The sequence below is a fragment of the Natrix helvetica genome (assembly GCF_964273705.1).
Source record: "Natrix helvetica genome assembly, chromosome: 4".
NCBI classification, from domain to species: Eukaryota; Metazoa; Chordata; class Lepidosauria; order Squamata; family Natricidae; genus Natrix; species Natrix helvetica.
This window is the reverse complement of record NC_138550.1, coordinates 126,226,248-126,244,824: the sequence shown is the minus strand read 5'-3', so window position 1 is coordinate 126,244,824 and position 18,577 is coordinate 126,226,248. Positions and strand designations below refer to the sequence as shown.

General features: G+C 38.4%; 1 protein-coding gene across 1 annotated transcript in view; it reads left to right on the top strand.

The window, feature by feature from the left end:
* The window catches only part of PRKDC (protein kinase, DNA-activated, catalytic subunit), an 88,331-nt gene that overhangs the window by 50,096 nt on the left and 19,658 nt on the right, over positions 1-18,577 (top strand). The window contains exons 57-71 of the mRNA XM_081953423.1: positions 5-215; positions 1,396-1,558; positions 2,111-2,320; positions 4,996-5,108; positions 6,404-6,535; positions 7,703-7,882; positions 8,162-8,373; positions 10,473-10,611; positions 11,846-12,034; positions 12,492-12,716; positions 13,395-13,503; positions 14,031-14,142; positions 14,581-14,764; positions 15,177-15,351; positions 16,384-16,574. Of these exons, the coding sequence (XP_081809549.1) occupies positions 5-215; positions 1,396-1,558; positions 2,111-2,320; positions 4,996-5,108; positions 6,404-6,535; positions 7,703-7,882; positions 8,162-8,373; positions 10,473-10,611; positions 11,846-12,034; positions 12,492-12,716; positions 13,395-13,503; positions 14,031-14,142; positions 14,581-14,764; positions 15,177-15,351; positions 16,384-16,574 (2,545 nt within the window). The remainder of the gene's footprint in view (positions 1-4; positions 216-1,395; positions 1,559-2,110; positions 2,321-4,995; positions 5,109-6,403; positions 6,536-7,702; positions 7,883-8,161; positions 8,374-10,472; positions 10,612-11,845; positions 12,035-12,491; positions 12,717-13,394; positions 13,504-14,030; positions 14,143-14,580; positions 14,765-15,176; positions 15,352-16,383; positions 16,575-18,577) is intronic.

Below are 18,577 nucleotides of genomic sequence, written 5' to 3'. Positions count from 1 at the left end.
ATAGATTAATTGTTAGGAATTTTTGGAGTGATGAAACTAGACTACCAACAAATACTCTTGATCGCATGTTGTCCTTACTAAGGGGTTTGTACTCTGACAAAATTGAAACTCAGTATTTGAGTTTAGCTACAAATTTTCTCCTTGAAATGACAAGCAAAAGCCCAGATTATTCTAGGAAAATGTTTGAATATCCGCTTTCAGAATGTAAATTTCAGGTGAATATATACTATTTTTCAAGGTTATAAAAGATTGTTGGACTACTTTCTAAAAACTAAAATGTGGATCAGAAGTAGAACATTTAAAAAAAATTATGTCATAATATTGTAATTTTTATGTTAATCTTTGTTTGAATAGAGTCAAAGAGTCATTTTGATGATTACATGAAAAAACATGGAACTGCATTTCTGTTTTACCCTTGATACATTTTATTAATATTAAAATTATCTAACTGGTATATATACTTCATAACAAATAAAAACGGAAGAGAGGAATATGGTGAATTATGCTATTCATTATTCCATATAAATGTTATTCATCTCTTTAAAAAAGTATGAATCTTCCTTAATTTCCTTATGAAATATTTACAATGGTTGTATGTATTAATATGGTGTTGCCTACAATTTGTTGTGATTATTTTTAATGGGGAAAACGGGTAATGTTTTCCTATTTTTACAAATAAGTGAGCCAGTAATTTGAACACTAAATGGGCAAAAGTTATTTTGTTTTGAGTATTTAATTATAATATAGATTACAGATACTATATACAGTATATGTAGTTTTACATACTATATTGTATAGTTTTTTTAACTACAATGTTCATAATGTACTTTCAATTTATAACTAACAACAGTCAGGCCTCAGGCTAGAAACTGTAAGACTGAGTTCTTTGGGCCAGTCACTTTCTCTCTCAGCCCAATTCATCCTCTCAGCGTTGTTGTTAGCAGGCAAATAGGAGAAGGAAGGAGTATTAGTTGCCTTGAGTTACTTATCAAAATAATAAAGGTGGGAAATAAATAAAAATAGATAAGACACTATCATTTTTAAAAATTGAAAATCTTAAAATAATCTCAAGGAATGCATCTCTTTTAAGTACAAGTCAAATGCGGTAGTTTTTTTTTTTCAAGCTAATAGACTCATGCATTGATTAAAACTGCAAACTTGTTATCTGTTTTCCCCCCCATCTTTGATATATTTAAAAATAAACAGCAAATATACAATATAATAATTAGGAAAATAATGCACCTTAAGAATGTGAAAAATTTAGTAATCTCTTTGATTACTATCCTCTGATAGGATTCTGCAGAATATATTTGCATAGGATTATAATGTTTGTGTTGACATCAGTTTGTGGTGATATCAAGATGGCTTTAAGTATTTCATATATTTGCTCTCCAGGATTTTGTAATTGATTCCAATTGGCGGTATCGAAGCACTATTCTTACCCCGATGTTTGTGGAGTCTCAGACTTCCCAAAGTACTGTTACACAGGAAGGATATTTGAGTGGCCAGCTAAGAGCTACTCAGCAACAATTTGAATTTACGCCCACCCAGAATATCAGTAAGTATCTTACAGATTTATTGTTAAGCATTAGCATATCATAATAAAAGACTTGAACCATAATGGACATATGATTATGTTTTTGTAATATTAAAGAATCGTTCAATGCAAAATTATATTTTTAATATCTTACTGGATATCATTGATTATCTTTCTTTCAAATATGTCTTTGCAATTCATATATTATGCTTGCATTTCAGTTTTTCTATCAAAAGCTGATACTCTATTGCAGGGGTGGTATACACTTACCTTCCCTATCAGCGCACTCACAAATGTGATGCCCACCTCCGTGCAAGTGCAAATCATTCCACGCATGCGCTTTTGGTGAAAAAAGGACCTAAATGGGATTCCATAGAGCCAGGCGCAGGTGGGCGGAGCCACCCACAATTTCCACTATCGTTTCAGGCGATCCGGTCCGAACCAGTAGAATACCACCTCTGCTTTGGTATCATTCTTTAGTATGTAATAGGACAATGTAAAGAAAAATATTCGCTGGAAACAGACAATTTGCTTTTGCATACCTTGAACTGGGCTCTTATACTCTTTTTACAGGTGGAAGAAGCTCTTTCAACTGGCTAATAGGAAATAGTGTTGACACCTTTGCAGACTCTACAGTTCCTTCCTCTTCTGAGTCAGTTTCCATGTTGCTCATTAACAAGCGTACAGACAGATCTTACAAAACTGCATTCAAACCATTAAGTGCTAATTTTGGGAAAAAACGACTGGGTTTGCCAGGAGATGAAGTAGACAGCAAAACTAAAGGTATTTGTTGTATTACTCTAGTTCTTTTTTCTCTTTCAATATGGTTCTCAAATCAGGTCACCCCCTATGGCAAAACCAGGGTTTATGTGGATAGCAGTAGCATAATTTGTTTTCAGTTTATCCTGGGAATAAATATCTTCTAGGCCCGTGATGGCAAACCTATGGCACACGTGCCACAAGTGGCACGCGGAGCCATTTGTCAGGGCACGTGAGGCGCTGTCCTGTTAGCTGGCCAGCGCGCATGCGCGCGCTGGCCAGCTGAGTTCACCTTTTTAAAAGCTATTTTTCGCCTTCCCCAGGCTCCAGAGGCTTTATAGGAGCCTGAGGAGGGCGAAAAGAGCCTCCCCCGCCCCCCGGAGGCTTCAGGGACCGTCCCTGAAGCCTTCGGAACACTTAAAACCACCCTCCGAGCAAACTGGAAGTGACTTCCGGGTTGCTCAGAGGGTCGTTTTAAGCGTTCCGAAGGCTTCAGGGACCGTCCGAGGCTTCCCTGATGCGTTCGGAGCGCTTAAAACCACCCTCCGAGCAACCCGGAAGTCACTTCCGGTTTGCTCGGAGGGTGGTTTTAAGCGCTCCGAAGGCTTCAGGGACCGTCCGAGGCTTCCCTGATGCCTTCGGAGCGCTTAAAACGACCCTCCGAGCAACCCGGAAGTCACTTCCGGGTTGCTCGGAGGGTGGTTTTAAGCGCTCCGAAGGCTTCAGGAACTGTCCGAGGCTTCCCTGATGCCTTCGGAGCGCTTAAAACAACCCTCCGAGCAACCCGGAAGTCACTTCCGGGTTGCTCGGAGGGTGGTTTTAAGCGCTCCGAAGGCTTCAGGGAAGCCTCCGTACAGTCCCTGAAGCCTCCGGGGGGTCGGGGGAGGCTCATTTCGCCCTCCCCAGGCTCCTATAAAGCCCCTGGAGCCTGGGGAGGGCAAAAAAACATGTAAAAATGGGGGGGGTCGTGCGCTGTGCACGCATGCGCACTGGGGGGGTCGCGCGTTGCATTATGGGTGTGGTACGCCTGCACTCAACCCCCCTGCGCTCCCCCCACTTGTGGCACGCGAGCCAAAAAAGGTTCGCCATCACTGTTCTAGGCCACCACAAATAATATATATTCAGTTTCTATTATTGAGGTTAGTATGTGTATTTACATTACTATGTCTCTTATCTGTTCTTTGTAAATCAATAATAAATGTCATAATATTTCATGAATTTGCATGCCCCTTTCCCAAACATCAGCATTTTAAATTCTATTTTGTAGAATGCACAAAAAACCACATTGAGTGGAATACTGATATGAGGGATACCAGTGAAACGACATTCAGTGTAATATATGCTTAAATGGTTTGAAGAGATTTTAGTAGACTTGTCTTCATAAGGATCTATGCCCTGAATCCAATCATTTATGCCATGAAGTTGCTGGCAGCTGTGTTGGTATCTATAGTTGTTTGCTTCCAATAGCCAAACTTCTTCCAAAGATATAAATAGGTGGGGGAAATTTCATCCTGCTTTTACTTTCTCTTCAATATTGAATATATACATATAAATATGTAGCTTAAAACAGATTTCTTCTTTGGAAATCTGAATGAGTTTCTAAAATTATATAAAATTTGCTGAGAAATAAACAGGTTTTAACTTTAAATGTGAAAACAGGTGCATCCATTGTAGATTTTTTAAATATATTTTTTTAGATTTTGTTTTGATATCTTGTTAAAAAGTGTGCAAAACAAATATTTTCAGCCATTTTATCATTCTTCTGCCTTTCTTCTTCTCTCCCTTAGCAGCCTCATTAGAAATAGGAGAGAGGAGTATGCTTCCAAACAGGGATATTTATGAAATCTGCATACTGTTACTAAGTAGTTTTTAATCAGAAACAATGCTTGCTTATATGCACACCTTCAAGAACTCAACTAAAATCAGTGGATAAGTGACAATAGTTATAGCCCTGCAGGAACTATTGCATGGGACTGTAACAGTAGGCAGGGAATGATAATTTAAGTAATTTGGAATTTATCAAATTATGTTCTTTGTTCAAAGGAATCACAAAACATTGACTTAAAGCATGACAATAAGAGGGCTCTTAAAGGTGTTCCAATTCTGTCCCTGCCCTGTTATAAATCTTAAGTCATACAATTTGAGAAATTCTCAATTCCAGGATTTGACTAACAAGATTGAATATGTACCGTACTTTTTGGAGTATAAGATGCACTTTCCTCCCTCCCCCTCTAAAAATGGATGAAAATTGCAGTGCATCTTACACACCAAATGTTGCCAAAGCTCCGCCCACCCGCTGGCCCCCACCCTTTGGCTGTTTTTGATCTCCGCACATTGCATTTTCGGCCAGTTCCAGGAGGCGACATGGACCGCGCCAAACAGGCGGCGAAGGCAAATGGACCCCACCCGAACAGGTTGCGGCAAGCAGGCCGTGGCAAACGGGTGGCGGTGAATGGGCTGCAGCAGTGATGAACAGGCCATGGCGAATGGGCAGAGGCAAATGGGCCACGGTGGGGTAAACGGGCTATGGCGAATGGGCCGTGGCAATACTGGATGGATGCTGGGTGGCAAAGGCAGATTTTTTTTTCTTGTTTTTTCCCCCCAAAATGTAGATGTGTCTTATAGTTCTGAAAAATATGGCAATTTTTAAAATAGGTTTATTATGTAGGTTTAAAGAAATTTATTTCTACATGCATTAGATACAGATGAACACACAGAAATTCTCAGACTACGGAGACGCTTCTTAAAAGATCCAGTAAAGCTTAGTTTGATCTATGCAAGAAAGGGTGTTGCTGAACAGAAACAAGAAAAGGTTAGTTTTCCATGTATAATTTTCCAAATATGCCTGAGTGGTAAATGGAGTTCCCATTGATGGATTGATAGTAGATTATAAAAGGTTATTTGTAAGTTTTAATTATAATACAATTGTTCTTAAGCATGGTTTTAAGATATGTGGACTTCAATTCCCAGAACCCCCTAGCCAACATGCTGGTTGGGGAATTCTGAGAGTCGAAGTCCACAAATCCTAAAGTTGTCAAGTTTGAAAAACAGTGTAGTAGAGTATTTCATGCAGAGCAAGCTTATCTGATGTGTTTTTCCTGGGTTTACTGACCATAGAGGGGATGGACAATTTCAAGAGACTGAAATTCTGTTCAATTTCACTCACAAAGGAATCTAGTCTAGGTCAGTGGAGGAGCAATATAATGTGTACCTACCAGTTCCAGAAGTATTTTAGTTTAGCCACGTTTTCCTGAATCAAAGTTAAACTTTGAGCCAAAATATCTAAATGACAACTGGAAAAAAAGCAGAGCATAAAATACATACATGAATAGAAACCAAATCTATCCTTTATCTATTTTGCTTGCATAACATTAGTTGAATGAGCAAGTATCTGGCTTGGTTTAAAGGGTGTGCAATAGCTCTTCCCTTTATAAAGTTAGAAGATGACTGTGGAGATTTATGAGTTTCTAGATTTCTCTTTCTGTTCTGGAAATAAACATTATTTTTAGGGGAAATTTGTTTATTATTTAATAATAAAACCAAACAAATGTAAGTTTGAATAATTAAAGTTACTCTGTGAGAGGCAAATCAAATCGGATCACATTTTATTATGGTTATAGACCAGCATTAGGTGGGTGAGTACAGTCATTAAAAAAAGCATAGAGTAAAAATAATCTTTTATGATATGAAAAATATGAAAAGCTAAAAATAAAACCAAAGTATCTATTAAAAAGTGGCATCTAAAAGATTGGTTGTAAGAAAGAATAAAAAGGTCAGCATGTGGAAGACTGTATCAAGTTACCAACACTCTAAAATTGCAAGCTAGGTCCTCATTAATTTTAGTTTATAACACTGGTCATCATCTCTTGAATTTTGAGTGCTGCTGCTTGAAAATCATGATTTACAGTTAATGGAGCAAAGCCAAGGGGCAGGAAAAAGGTGGAGTCAATTGTTGAGTATGGTCATCTTTACTCTTGCCTCTACTTTCCCGAAGCTCGCCTTTAGTCAGAGGGCAGCGTTAGAGAGACAATTAGGAATTTGAAGGGCTGATCTTATGTGAGGTGCAAATGTTTTTGCTACTTGTGACAAAATGATAAATTGTTGCAGGAAATAAAAACCCAGCTGAAGATAAAGCATGATGCTCAGGTCACTTTGTACAGGAAATACAGACAAGGAGATCTCCCTGACATCCAGATTGAATATAGCAGTCTAATTACTCCCCTGCAGGTTGTGGCACAGGTAGGCTATTTTATCAAGGACTCTTAATAACTCTGAGCTAAGCAATTTTAGTAAATGCAATTTAAGGGCAGTATGCTAAAAGTTTAAGTTGGATATTTTTGTCTAAGACCCTGTATTTTTCTATTATTGCATTGAGTCAATCCAATTTACGTACTAGACAATATTTCTTTTCTTTAAATTATTTTTATAATTGTTTAGTCTTAGTGTATCATTCAGTATGAAGAGTTTGATTCCAGGTTTTTTAGCTTATTGCATTTAGAAAAATAAATGGTTGTTTTCTCACCGTATATCAAATGACCCTGAAGGAAACCTGAAAATGAGGCATTTCACATTTAAAATATGAGGCCTTTTAAAGTGCTCGATGTTACTTAATGTAACCAGGAGTGTGTTCTTCTTCTTATATGCTTCAGAGCCTGGACTGTTCAAATAATGTCATACTTTAAGTGTAGGTGATCCTTTACCGTTCCAGTCTTGCCAACTTCAAGAAACCAGGCATTCAAAGTTCCTGCTCTGGGACAGTTTTGTCAAAAGAGCAGCTTACCCAAACACTGGTTTTTATGGTGGTTTATCTGATCTTGACAAAAAAAATGACTTCTTTCGTACATGTCCCCCTACAGAATAGTGCATGGCAGGCCTTCCATTTCTCTGTGGAAAGGCCCGAAGTCCTAACTGTTTTAAATCATCATCATAGGATTCATGGATTCTGAAGATGATTAAACCTCAGGTCCTTCACGGAGTGGTAGTAAGCAATGTACAGAAAATGATGCCCTTGTTTGCTCTGTTCAGCAGTTCCGTGAGAATCATATTTTCACCCATTGGCGTATTAACATAAAAAACAGCAAATTCATATTTATTTAGATCACTTCATTCATTTGGTTCTTTTACTTTAGGTTCTTTATTGAGTTCACAGGCAATCGTAATTTCCAGTTTAAAGTGCAGAAACAATATGTTTTGTGTAACTTGTAACGCATTCTTATTCAGTTGGGTTTCAAGAGTTTCACTGCAATTTGTTTCAGTATTTGTCACCTTTTAAAACATACCTTTTACAAGAACTCACAAATTGTTTATCGTGATTCCATGAAACCTACTAGTTATTGTCTAATATTTCCTACAACATTTTAAAAGGTGTAATTTAAGTTATAATATTTATATGTCTGCAATTTACAGAAAGATCCCACTCTGGCTAAACAACTCTTCAGCAGCTTGTTTAGTGGAATTCTGGAACAAATGAAAAAATCCAAGCCTCTGGCTGAAAGAAATAATATCATCCAGCAACTGTTGCATGACTTCAATCACTTTTTAACCACAAGTGTGTTGTATTTCCCACCATTCATAGCTTGCATCCTGGTAGGACATTCAATATTATATCTGTGACTTTATTTCTTAGTTCTTTTTTTTTATACTTATGGGTGGTATGAAAATATATCTCTCTCTCTCAACAGACACTATTATTGTATTATTAACTTAATAGATGGGTAGTGCTGGAAAACCAAGGAGGCACAAAACTTAACTAAAGTATTTAGATCTCTTTCTAAAAATTTCAGTGATTAATAATGGTGACTGTAACTCAGTATTACTCCATTCTCAATGCAATCAACTTCATTAAGTGTTTATTTGTTATAACAGGAGATGACTTACCTGCACAAAGAGTTGTTAGAGCTCAATTATTATGGGGTAAGTACTAGCTGTTTAGCAAGTTTACAGCAACCAGTGGGCATCCTCCTCCTTGAACAAGCTTTGGTTCACCTTTCTCCTGTGGAGCAGCAGCCTCCCTCCAAAAGAATGCGTGGAAAGACAGAACTGTCACCTGATGTGACCAGGTGGATTGAACTCGCTAGGTAAGGTGTCTTTCCTTGAGAAAGAAAAAAGTTTGTAGATTTTTTTTCCCTTAAGTGGGAAATACATTTTAGAATTGGGTAAAAATTAATATTGAAATTAATATAATGGCGATAACTTTGGTTGCATATTGTCAGAATTTTGGATCACCTTTTACTTTTGAATTTGCCATTTCTGTCTCTTTGGTTTTAATTAAATGATAAAGAATCTGTATACAAGTAGCCATTTATAAAGCATACCTTGAATTATCCAGTATTGAGTAAGAAGTGGCACTATATTAGAAGCCTTACTGCAAAAGCAGACTTTGAAATACAGTCAAAATACTAAGCCTTTTACTAACTATTACAAAGAAAAAATTAAAGATATGGAGAATCTCCATCCAAGATGTGACTTTAGAATGTTATTTGACACCATGTTTAATTTACTATTTATCCTCTACTCATTGAACCCAAGGTCAGAAATTCATGGGCAGCAGATACAATAGGCCAGTGATGGCGAACCTTTTTTGGCTCGCGTGCCATAAGTGGGGGGAGCGCAGGGGGGTCGTGTGCGGGCGTGCTGCACCCATAATGCAATGTGCGACCCCCAGTGCGCATGCGCGCACTACAGGCGCTCCCCCTATTTTTACATGCTTTTTTTGCCCTCCCCAGGCTCCAGAGGCTTTATAGGAGTCTGGGGAGGGCGAAAAGAGCCTCCCCCACCCCCCCCCGGATGCCCTCCGGAGGCATCAGGGAAGCCTCCGGACAATCCCTGAAGCCTTCGGAGCGCTCATTTCCGATTTGCTCAGAGGGTCGTTTTAAGCGTTCCGAAGGCTTCAGGGACTGTCCGGAGGCTTTCCTGACGCCTCCGGAGCGCTCAAAACGACCCTCCGAGCAAACTGGAAGTCACTTCCGGTTTGCTCGGAGGGTCATTTTGAGCGCTCCGAAGGATTCAGGGACCGTCCTGAGGCTTCCCTGATGTCTTCGGAGCGCTCAAAGCGACCTTCCGAGCAAACTGGAAGTCACTTCCGGTTTGCTCGGAGGATCGTTTTGAGTGCTCCGAAGACTTCAGGGACCGTCCGGAGGCTTCCCTGACGCCTCCGGAGGGCGCCCGGGGGGGCAGGGGCAGCTGTTTTCGCACTCCCCAGGCTCCTATAAAGCCTCTGGAGCTTGGGGAGGGCGAAAAAAGGCTTTTAAAAAGGGTGAACTCAGCTGGCCAGTGCACGCAGGGTGCCAGCTGACAGGGCAGTGCCTCGTGTGCCTGACAAATGGCTCTGCGTGCCACCTGTGGACGTGCCATAGGTTTGCCATCACTGCAATGTCTATCTAGTTCAACCATGGCTGTATCCAACTTGCAGTTTGGTTCAAAGGGTTCAGTAGTCCTTAGTATGAAACTTTATGTGGACACACCAAGCGACACACGTATTCAGGTTGGAGAACCTAGCTTAGTTGCAAATTATTAAAACAGATTCTGCCCAGGGTACCTAGCTTTCGGTAGTTAATAATGGTGGTAGCGGCGGCAAATTTTGGTCTTGACTAAACCTGAGATTAAATGGCTGATGAAAAGATGATGAAAAGATAAATAGTTTAAATCTCTTGAATGATGGGGGAAAGAGCCAAATGAGCCTACTGGCTACTTGAATTAGAATTGATTGACAGAGAATCCCACAATCCATACATTTAAAAAATGATAATGGTTTATGAAACAGAAGAAAATAGAAAAAGCATGTGGAGTAAGGGTGATTTTGGACTTGATTGTATTTGTAATAAAGCGGCTACTATGAAGTTACATAATTGGGCGGAGGTTATAACTTGAAGTCAGGCAGTGATTTGCGTATCTTTCACAACAGCTTTCCCCCTACTAGCTATCACCTGTTCTTGATCCTGGCAATTATCAAACTTTTCTTTTCTCAAACCAAATAGGATTTGCTAGCTAAGGTAACAAACTGGTGATGATGGTAGTATGTTTAGGCAAGTGTTATGAATAAAGAAAGCTTTGAACTTATCAGCTATGAAGTTTATCCTTATTTGTGTCTTTGGAAAATTAGCTGAACTTCATTGATTTGTGAATGATTTTAGTAATTTGAAGTTTCTCTCCCCCCCCCCCCCCCAAATGTGTGTAGGCTTTATCGATCTGTTGGAGATTATGATGTTCTCCGGGGTATTTTTAGTGGAAAAATTGGAACAAAGGAAAATACCCACAATGCTTTGTTAGCTGAAGCAAAAAGTGATTATGCTGAGGCAGCTAAGCTGTATGATGAGGTACAATTATGTTTATAAAGTACCACATTTTCAAGGACATAAAGGGGAAACAAAGATTGAATATCACTTAAGAATGCAAACACAGCCTTTCAAAATCAAAGTATCATCAGCATAACTGAAGATGCCTGAAGAAAAATAAGGAAACTGAATTGTGCATAAACTTATTTGAATTTTATAAAGATTTTAAAATGCCGCTTTGTAGTTATTAATATAGTTTAAAAGATGGGTCGATTGATGAATAACCTTTGAGATGAAGTTGAATTAAAAGTAATTATTAACTAAAATAATTCAACCCAAATTCAACAATTCCAGAGGCATCTAATGAAGCTCCTTTATTAAAACAATAATCCACAACAAGAATTCATAAAGGCTGATACGCTCAGTGATTAATGTTGTTTCCCATTTTCTGCTCAAATTTCATTATCATAACTCTTCTAATCGTGATAAATTAACAATAGTGATCCATGTTATTGGTAATTTCATGTCTTAAATATTGCAATGTAGGCTGGTAAAATGCAGTTAAGCTTCTGTTTGAGCCTGATTAGCACCATGTGACACTTACTGAAAGAATTGTTCCAATGATTGATATGCTATTAGATATAGCCAGATTTTTGTATTAGCGTAAAAACTTGAAAACAAATATTTGTATATATACCTTCTGTCTTGTGTCTTTTAAAAAATTTAGGTCCATAGAAGCTATTTTTACCATGGCATATGTTGGTACTGCTCCACCATTCATAACCATTGGGTTATATATTTTAATATATCTTAAATGTTTTATTGCAGGGTATTCTGTAATACAGTGAATGTAAATACTGATCTATGTAGACCTGCTGTAAGACTCATTCTATGTCCCTAAATCATGGAATTTATTTCATAGACATGTTTCAGTTTCATGGGAGAAAATAACTCAGAATTCCATAAATATATTTGTATAAATCACAGACACATTTTTTTTCCAGCAGCCTTTAATTGATGAATGCAGGCTGTAGTTGTTTAATTGATGGTCCAGAAAAACTAAAACTGAAATTATTTCATTGCATTTGCATTCAAACAGGGTATTTATTTATTTATTTTTAGATTGAAAATTACAATTTTGAAAGAACTTTTTAAACTCTCTGGAGATTTAATTCAAGGGTTTCCGGGCCTGCCTGCTTTGCTCTAGGTTAATCACTAAAACACATTGCCTCTCCCTGGATTAATAGCTAAACTGCCACTTTCTTTCCTTTGGTAGGCACTCGCTAAACAAGACTGGCCTGATGATGAGCCAACCGAAGCAGAAAAGGATTTCTGGGAAATTGCTTCTCTTGAATGCTACAACCATTTGACAGAATGGAAATCTCTGGAATATTGCTCGACTGTGAACATTGATAATGCGCAACCACCAGACCTAAATAAAATATGGAGCGATCCATTCTACCAGGTTTTCAGAAAAAAAATAGAGTTATATAGATATATGCACACCTCTGTTCCCGTGTTACCATTTTTGAGTTTTAAGGCAGGGGTGTCAAACTGGCAGCCCTTGGGCCAGCTGAGTCACGGGGAGGCCATGGCCAACCCAGCTCCGTGAAAAACATCATGGAACGTCATGTGACAGCAACGTGACGCAGCGAGTTTGACACCCGTGGTCTAAGGGAAAGGGTTTAATTGAGCCATTGACCTTTCCTCTAGGAATTGCTTTGCATAATACATTAAAATATGTACAATACTGTGGTTTAACCTTTGGGTGGGGGCAGAAGTCTCAGTTTCAATATTAAACTTAGGTGGGAGAATCTGATTGTATTTCAAAATATATAATTTTGTAGAATTTACAACTTAATATACCATACTAATGTATATTTTATCACTCAAAAACCATTTCAATTTTCTTACTATTTTAGGAGGCCTATTTACCCTATGTAATTCGCAGCAAGTTGAAGCTTCTCTTCCATGGTGGCAGTGACCAGTCTTTACTGACATTTATTGACGAGGCTATGAAAGCAGAAGAGAAGAAAGCTCTAATAGAAATGTATTATAGCCAAGAGTTGAGTCTTCTCTACATTTTACAGAACGATTTCGCCAGAGCAAGATATTATGTCAAAAATGCCATGCAAGTGTTCATGCAGGTAAGTCAAATGAATGAATATAATATCACACATGGAGAAAGTGCAGAGAAGAGCAATTAGGGTGATTAGGGAACTGGAGATTAAAATATATGAAGAACGGTTACAGGAACTGGGCATGACTAGTCTAGTGAAGAGAAGGACTAGGGGAAACATGATAGCAATGTTCCGATATTTGAGGGGCTGTCAGAGAGAAGAATGGATCGAGCTATTTTCCAAGGCATCTGAAGTCCAGACAAGGAATAATGAATGGAAACTGACCAAGGAGAGATTCCACCTAGAAATAAGGATAATTTTTTTGACAGTGAGAACAATCAACCAAAGGAACAGCTCGCCTTGGGAGCTTCATCACTGGAAGCTTTCAGGAAGAGATTGGAGTGCCATTTGACAGAAATGGTGTAGGGTCTCCTGCTTGGGCAGGGAGTTGGACTATATGACCTACAAGGACTCTTCCAACTCTGTTAATCTGTTAAATATCATGCTAATTGTATTAACTAAACATGAGTATTATTTGTTCAGAGGTTCTGTGTATGGCTCCACCACATCCAGCAGTATTCATAATGGAATATATGGGTTCATAGAACTTTTATTGTTAGAATAAGATCTTTCTACCTGGGAAAGCCAAGCAAATCCACTGATTATTAGATAGAAATTCAAAATGAACTGCTTTTTCTCCCACAGAATTACTCCAATATTGATTCACTATTGTACCATAGCCGTATGATCAAACTGCAGTCAGTTCAGGCTTTAACTGAAATACAAGACTTCATCAACTTTATGAATAAACCAAGTAAGTCCCCCTCCCCCTCCCCCCAATGCAGTGCTCTTGTTATGTAGTAAGTACATTGTTTTAGTAAAATAATAGCTACTCTTGGATATCACTGGTGGATTGCATTTTGAGTTTGGGGTTTTTATGACATTACTCTTTATTTTATTGTTTGGATTAGTTGGTTCAAATAAATAAGGGCATATGAAAATTTGATTGAAACTATTTCTGTATATTATACCTCATAAAAACAGGTTTTTAACATACAAGGAATATTAAAAAGAGTTTTTAATGACAGTGAAACTGATGTTTCTAAAATAAATGTATTAGAATGTATTTGGTTCATATAATGTTTCATTTGGCTTCAGTGTAATGTGCCACCATGGTTTGAAAATTATTTTTTATGGTTTAGCCTGATGAATACAATCACATGCCTACAGAGCTTGAAATCTGTTACTACCTATAATTATTTATTTAGTTTAAAATGTGATTCTTCACTTGCTGACAGTTTTAAATATTTAATGTTTTTCCCCCCAATAATTGCTTTTTAGGTAATTTAACTTCCCGGGCTTCTCTTAAGAGATTTCTCAATATTTGGACAAACAGATACCCTGACACTAAAATGGATCCTATGAACGTTTGGGATGATATAATTACAAATAGGTAAAAAACAATCTGATTCAGTTATGAGTGTTTGCATACCTTTATTGTACACCCAAGAATATCTCCAGTAAAATCTCTTTTCCAAGAGCACTTTTTGGTAGCTTAAGATCTATCAGCTTGGGAGAAAAATAGGGCCACTTAGTAACAACTTGAGGACTTTGGCAGTTTTCTGAGACTTCCTAAATAAAAACATTTACTGTTCTAAGTTTTAAAATATATTTTATATGAGTTTCAATTATATATTCAGATTGAAACAAACCTGTGGATTGATTCCTGCTCTCAACTACTGACTTTTACTGCTGAAACTGGCTGGGGCGATCATTAGAGCTTTAATAAAATCATTAGTATTTCATTGTTATGCCCAGATCTCATTTTATGAGGCAAAAACATTTTTAGAAAGTTGGATGGGTTCTCAATTTTTTCCTAATTTTTGTGCAGATGCTTTTTCCTCGACAAAATTCAGGAGAAATTTTCTAGTACCCACCTTGATGATAGCATGGAATTAGATGGAGATGCTACTTTCAGCATGGAAATAGACAATGAGAATGAAGATACACACACAGTGATTAAAAACTGCAAATTTGCTATGAAAATGAAGATGATAGAGTGTGCGAGGAAACAGGTATTTATGACCTTTACACAATGAGTTGAAATATGACTGAATAATATAGGCTTTCATCAAAATATATTGTGCCAGATTTGAGAGATTCAGTCATATTAATTCCTTTAAAATATTTTTTAGAATGGCAGGGCTGTGCGTTCCTACCATTATGCCAAGATTTGTTTTAGCCACAGTTTATTGGATTGAGACACATTCAGAGGTACCAAATGAGCAAAAAAATGGGCTTATTTGATCTTTTGAATTAAAAATATTTCAATAAAACACATGATCACTCAAAAAAAATCCCTTACTACCACTGTGATACTTATTATTGTTATTAATTTTCATATTTTGAACTCAAGAGATTTTCCCTTTTTTCCATATTCTTATGGTAATCTCTTTATTTTTTTTCTCCTGTTGGATTGCAAAGTAGAACAGTTTCTCAGTAGCCTTAAAGCTTCTGAGGGATTTGCATGAAGATTCTAAGACCTGTGAAGATTGGCGAGTAAAATGGAACCACAGCTATTGTTGTTTTAGCCATAGTCGCAGCCGGAGTCAAAGTAGTGCTGAACAAATTCTTACAGTACTCAAAACTGTCCCTCTACTGGGTAAGTGCTTTGTGTAGGTTTTCCATCACTACATAAGAACATCATGTTGTGCTTGATACAATACAATACAATACAATAGTAGAGTTGGAAGGGACCTTGGAGGTCTTCTAGTCCAACCCCCTGCCTAGGCAGGAAACCCTATACCGTTTCAGACAAATAGCTATCCAACATCTTCTTAAAGACTTCCAGTGTTGGGGCATTCACAACTTCTGGAGGCAAGCTGTTCCACTGATTAATTGTTCTCACTGTCAGGAAATTTCTCCTCAGTTCTAAGTTGCTTCTCTCCTTGATTAGTTTCCACCCATTGCTTCTTGTTCTACCCTCAGGTGCTTTGGAGAATAGTTTGACTCCCTCTTCTTTGTGGCAACCTCTGAGATATTGGAATAATGCTATCATGTCTCCCCTAGTCCTTCTTTCTCTTAAGCTAAACATACCCAGTTCCTGCAACCGTTCTTCATATGTTTTAGTCTCCAGTCCCCTAATCATCTTTGTTGCTCTTCTCTGCACTCTTTCTAGAGTCTCCACATCTTTTTTACATCGTGGCGACCAGAACTGAATGCAGTATTCCAAGTGTGGCCTTACCAAGGCATTATAAAGTGGTATTAACACTTCACGTGATCTTGATTCTATCCCTCTGTTGATGCAGCCTAGAACTGTGTTGGCTTTTTTGGCAGCTGCTGCACACTGCTGGCTCATATTTAAATGGTTGTCCACTAGGACTCCAAGATCCCTTTCACAGTTACTACTACTGAGTAAGGTATCACCTATACTGTACCTGTGCATTCCGTTTTTGTTGCCTAAATGTAGAACCTTACTCTTTTCACCATTGAATTTCATTTTATTAGATAGTGCCCAATGTTCAAGTTTGCTTAGGAAAAGATTCTTGGTTGTATTTTCTAGGCATGCAGTACAGGGGTGGGTTGCTACTGGCTTTACTGCCGAGTTACTACCTACTCATTCTGAACCGGTAGGAACCCACCTCTGATGCATTATTATACCAGCATACTAATTTTATAATTTTTTTGTCAACAGATGAGATTAAACTGAGCAGCAAGAGCAATAATGCTGTTACTTTCCGTAACCAAAACCTCCTCTTGGGAACTACTTTTCATATAATGGCTAATGCTCTTTCCAAGGATCCAACTTGCCTGGGCAAAATTGGAGAAGAAAAGGCAAGAAAAGTCTTGATGCTTTCAGAAGAAAGACCTGATAATGTTGAAAAAGTAAGATGCCCATTTCCTAAAATATGAATGCCTAATTAGAAAAATGTAGAATTTGAGGTTTTTTTTTAAAAACCTGGTCAAAAATGTGTGATATAAAAGCAAAACACTGCAGCAAACTCAGCAGATATTTGAAGTGGTTCCCATCTTCAAAAAAGGAAAAAAAAAATAGATCCAGGAAACTATAGACCGATCAGCCTGACCTCAATACCAGGAAAGATTCTGGAAAAAATAATCAAGCAACGAATTAGCGAACACCTAGAAGTAAACAAAGTAATAGCCAAAAGCCAACATGGATTTGTCAAAAACAGATCATGCCAGACTAATCTTATTGCATTCTTTGACAAAGTGACAAAATTAGTGGACCAGAGGAATGCCGTCAATATAGTTTACTTGGACTTCAGTAAGGCATTTGATAAAGTAGACCATAACTTACTACTAGAAAAAGAAGAATGTGGGTTGGACAGCATCACCACCAGATGGATTCGTAACTGGCTGACCAACTGCACTCAACGTGTAGTCCTCAATGGAACTGCATCTACATGGAGGGAAGTGTGCAGTGGAGTATGCCAAGGCTTTTTTTTAGGCCCAGTATTTTTCAACATCTTCATCAATGATTTGGATGAGGGAATAAATGGGGAACTCATCAAATTTGCAGATGACACCAAGCTGGCAGGAATAGCCAACACTCCAGAAGACAGGCTAAAGATACAGAAGGATCTTGACAAACTTGAACATTGGGCACTATCTAATAAAATGAAATTCAATGGTGAAAAGAGTAAGGTTCTACATTTAGGCAAGAAAAACGTAATGCACAGGTACAGTATAGGTGGTACCTTCCTCAATAGTAGTAACTGTGAGAGGGATATTGGAGTCCTAGTGGACAACCATTTAAATATGAGCCAGCGGTGTGCAGCAGCTGCCAAAACAGCCAACACAGTTCTAGGCTGCATAAACAGAGGGATAGAATCAAGATCACGAGGTGTTAATACCACTTTATAATGCCTTGGTAAGACCACCCTTGGAATACTGCATTCAGTTTTGGTCGCCACGATGTAGAAAAGATGTGGAGACTCTAGAAAGAGTGCAAAGAAGAGCAACAAAGATGATTAGGGGACTGGAAACTAAAACATATGAAGAATGGTTGCAGGAACTGGGTATGTCTAGTTTAATGAAAAGAAGGACTGGGGAGACACGATAGCAGTGTTCCAATATCTCAGGGGTTGCCACAAAGAAGAGGGAGTCAAACTATTTTCCAAGGCACCTGAGGATATTATTATTATTATTTATTGAATTTATAGACCGCCCCCTCTCCCCGAAGGGACTCGGGGTGGTGTACAGACAACAACTAAAAAACCATATACATAGTAGAAAATATTAAATACCCCTTAAAAATAAATTAAATACAAAGCCTGTACAATAAAATCAAAAATTAAAAAACAGCCTAAAAAGGCTACCCCGAAAATTTAAAATACCGGCCAGAGGATTGAAGATTAAAACTACGGTTAGTCCAGGTCAGCTAAGTGGAATAGGTGGGTCTTAAGTTTCTTGCGGAAGGAGCGGAGACCAGTGGTTGTTCTGATGTCAGGGGGGAGGTCATTCCAGAGGGTCGGGCCCATCACAGAGAAGGCCCTACTCCTGGGCGTCGCCCGCTGGCATTGCCTAGTGGACGGCACCCGGAGGAGTCCCTCCCTGTGAGATCGGATTGGTCGCAGGGATGTGTGGGGTAGGATGTGATCCCACAGATAGCTAGGTCCTGTGCCATGGAGCGCTTTGAAGATGATAGTCAGCACCTTGAAACGCACCCGAAAAGCCACAGGCAGCCAGTGCAGCCCGCGCAGGAGAGGTGTTATATGGGAGTACCTAGTACTTCCCATGATTGCCCGCACGGCCGCATTCTGGACCAGTTGCATCATTCACCATTCTGGATAGAAGAAGCAATGGGTGGAAACTAATCAAGGAGAGAAGCAACTTAGAACTGAGGAGAAATTTCCTGACAGAACAAT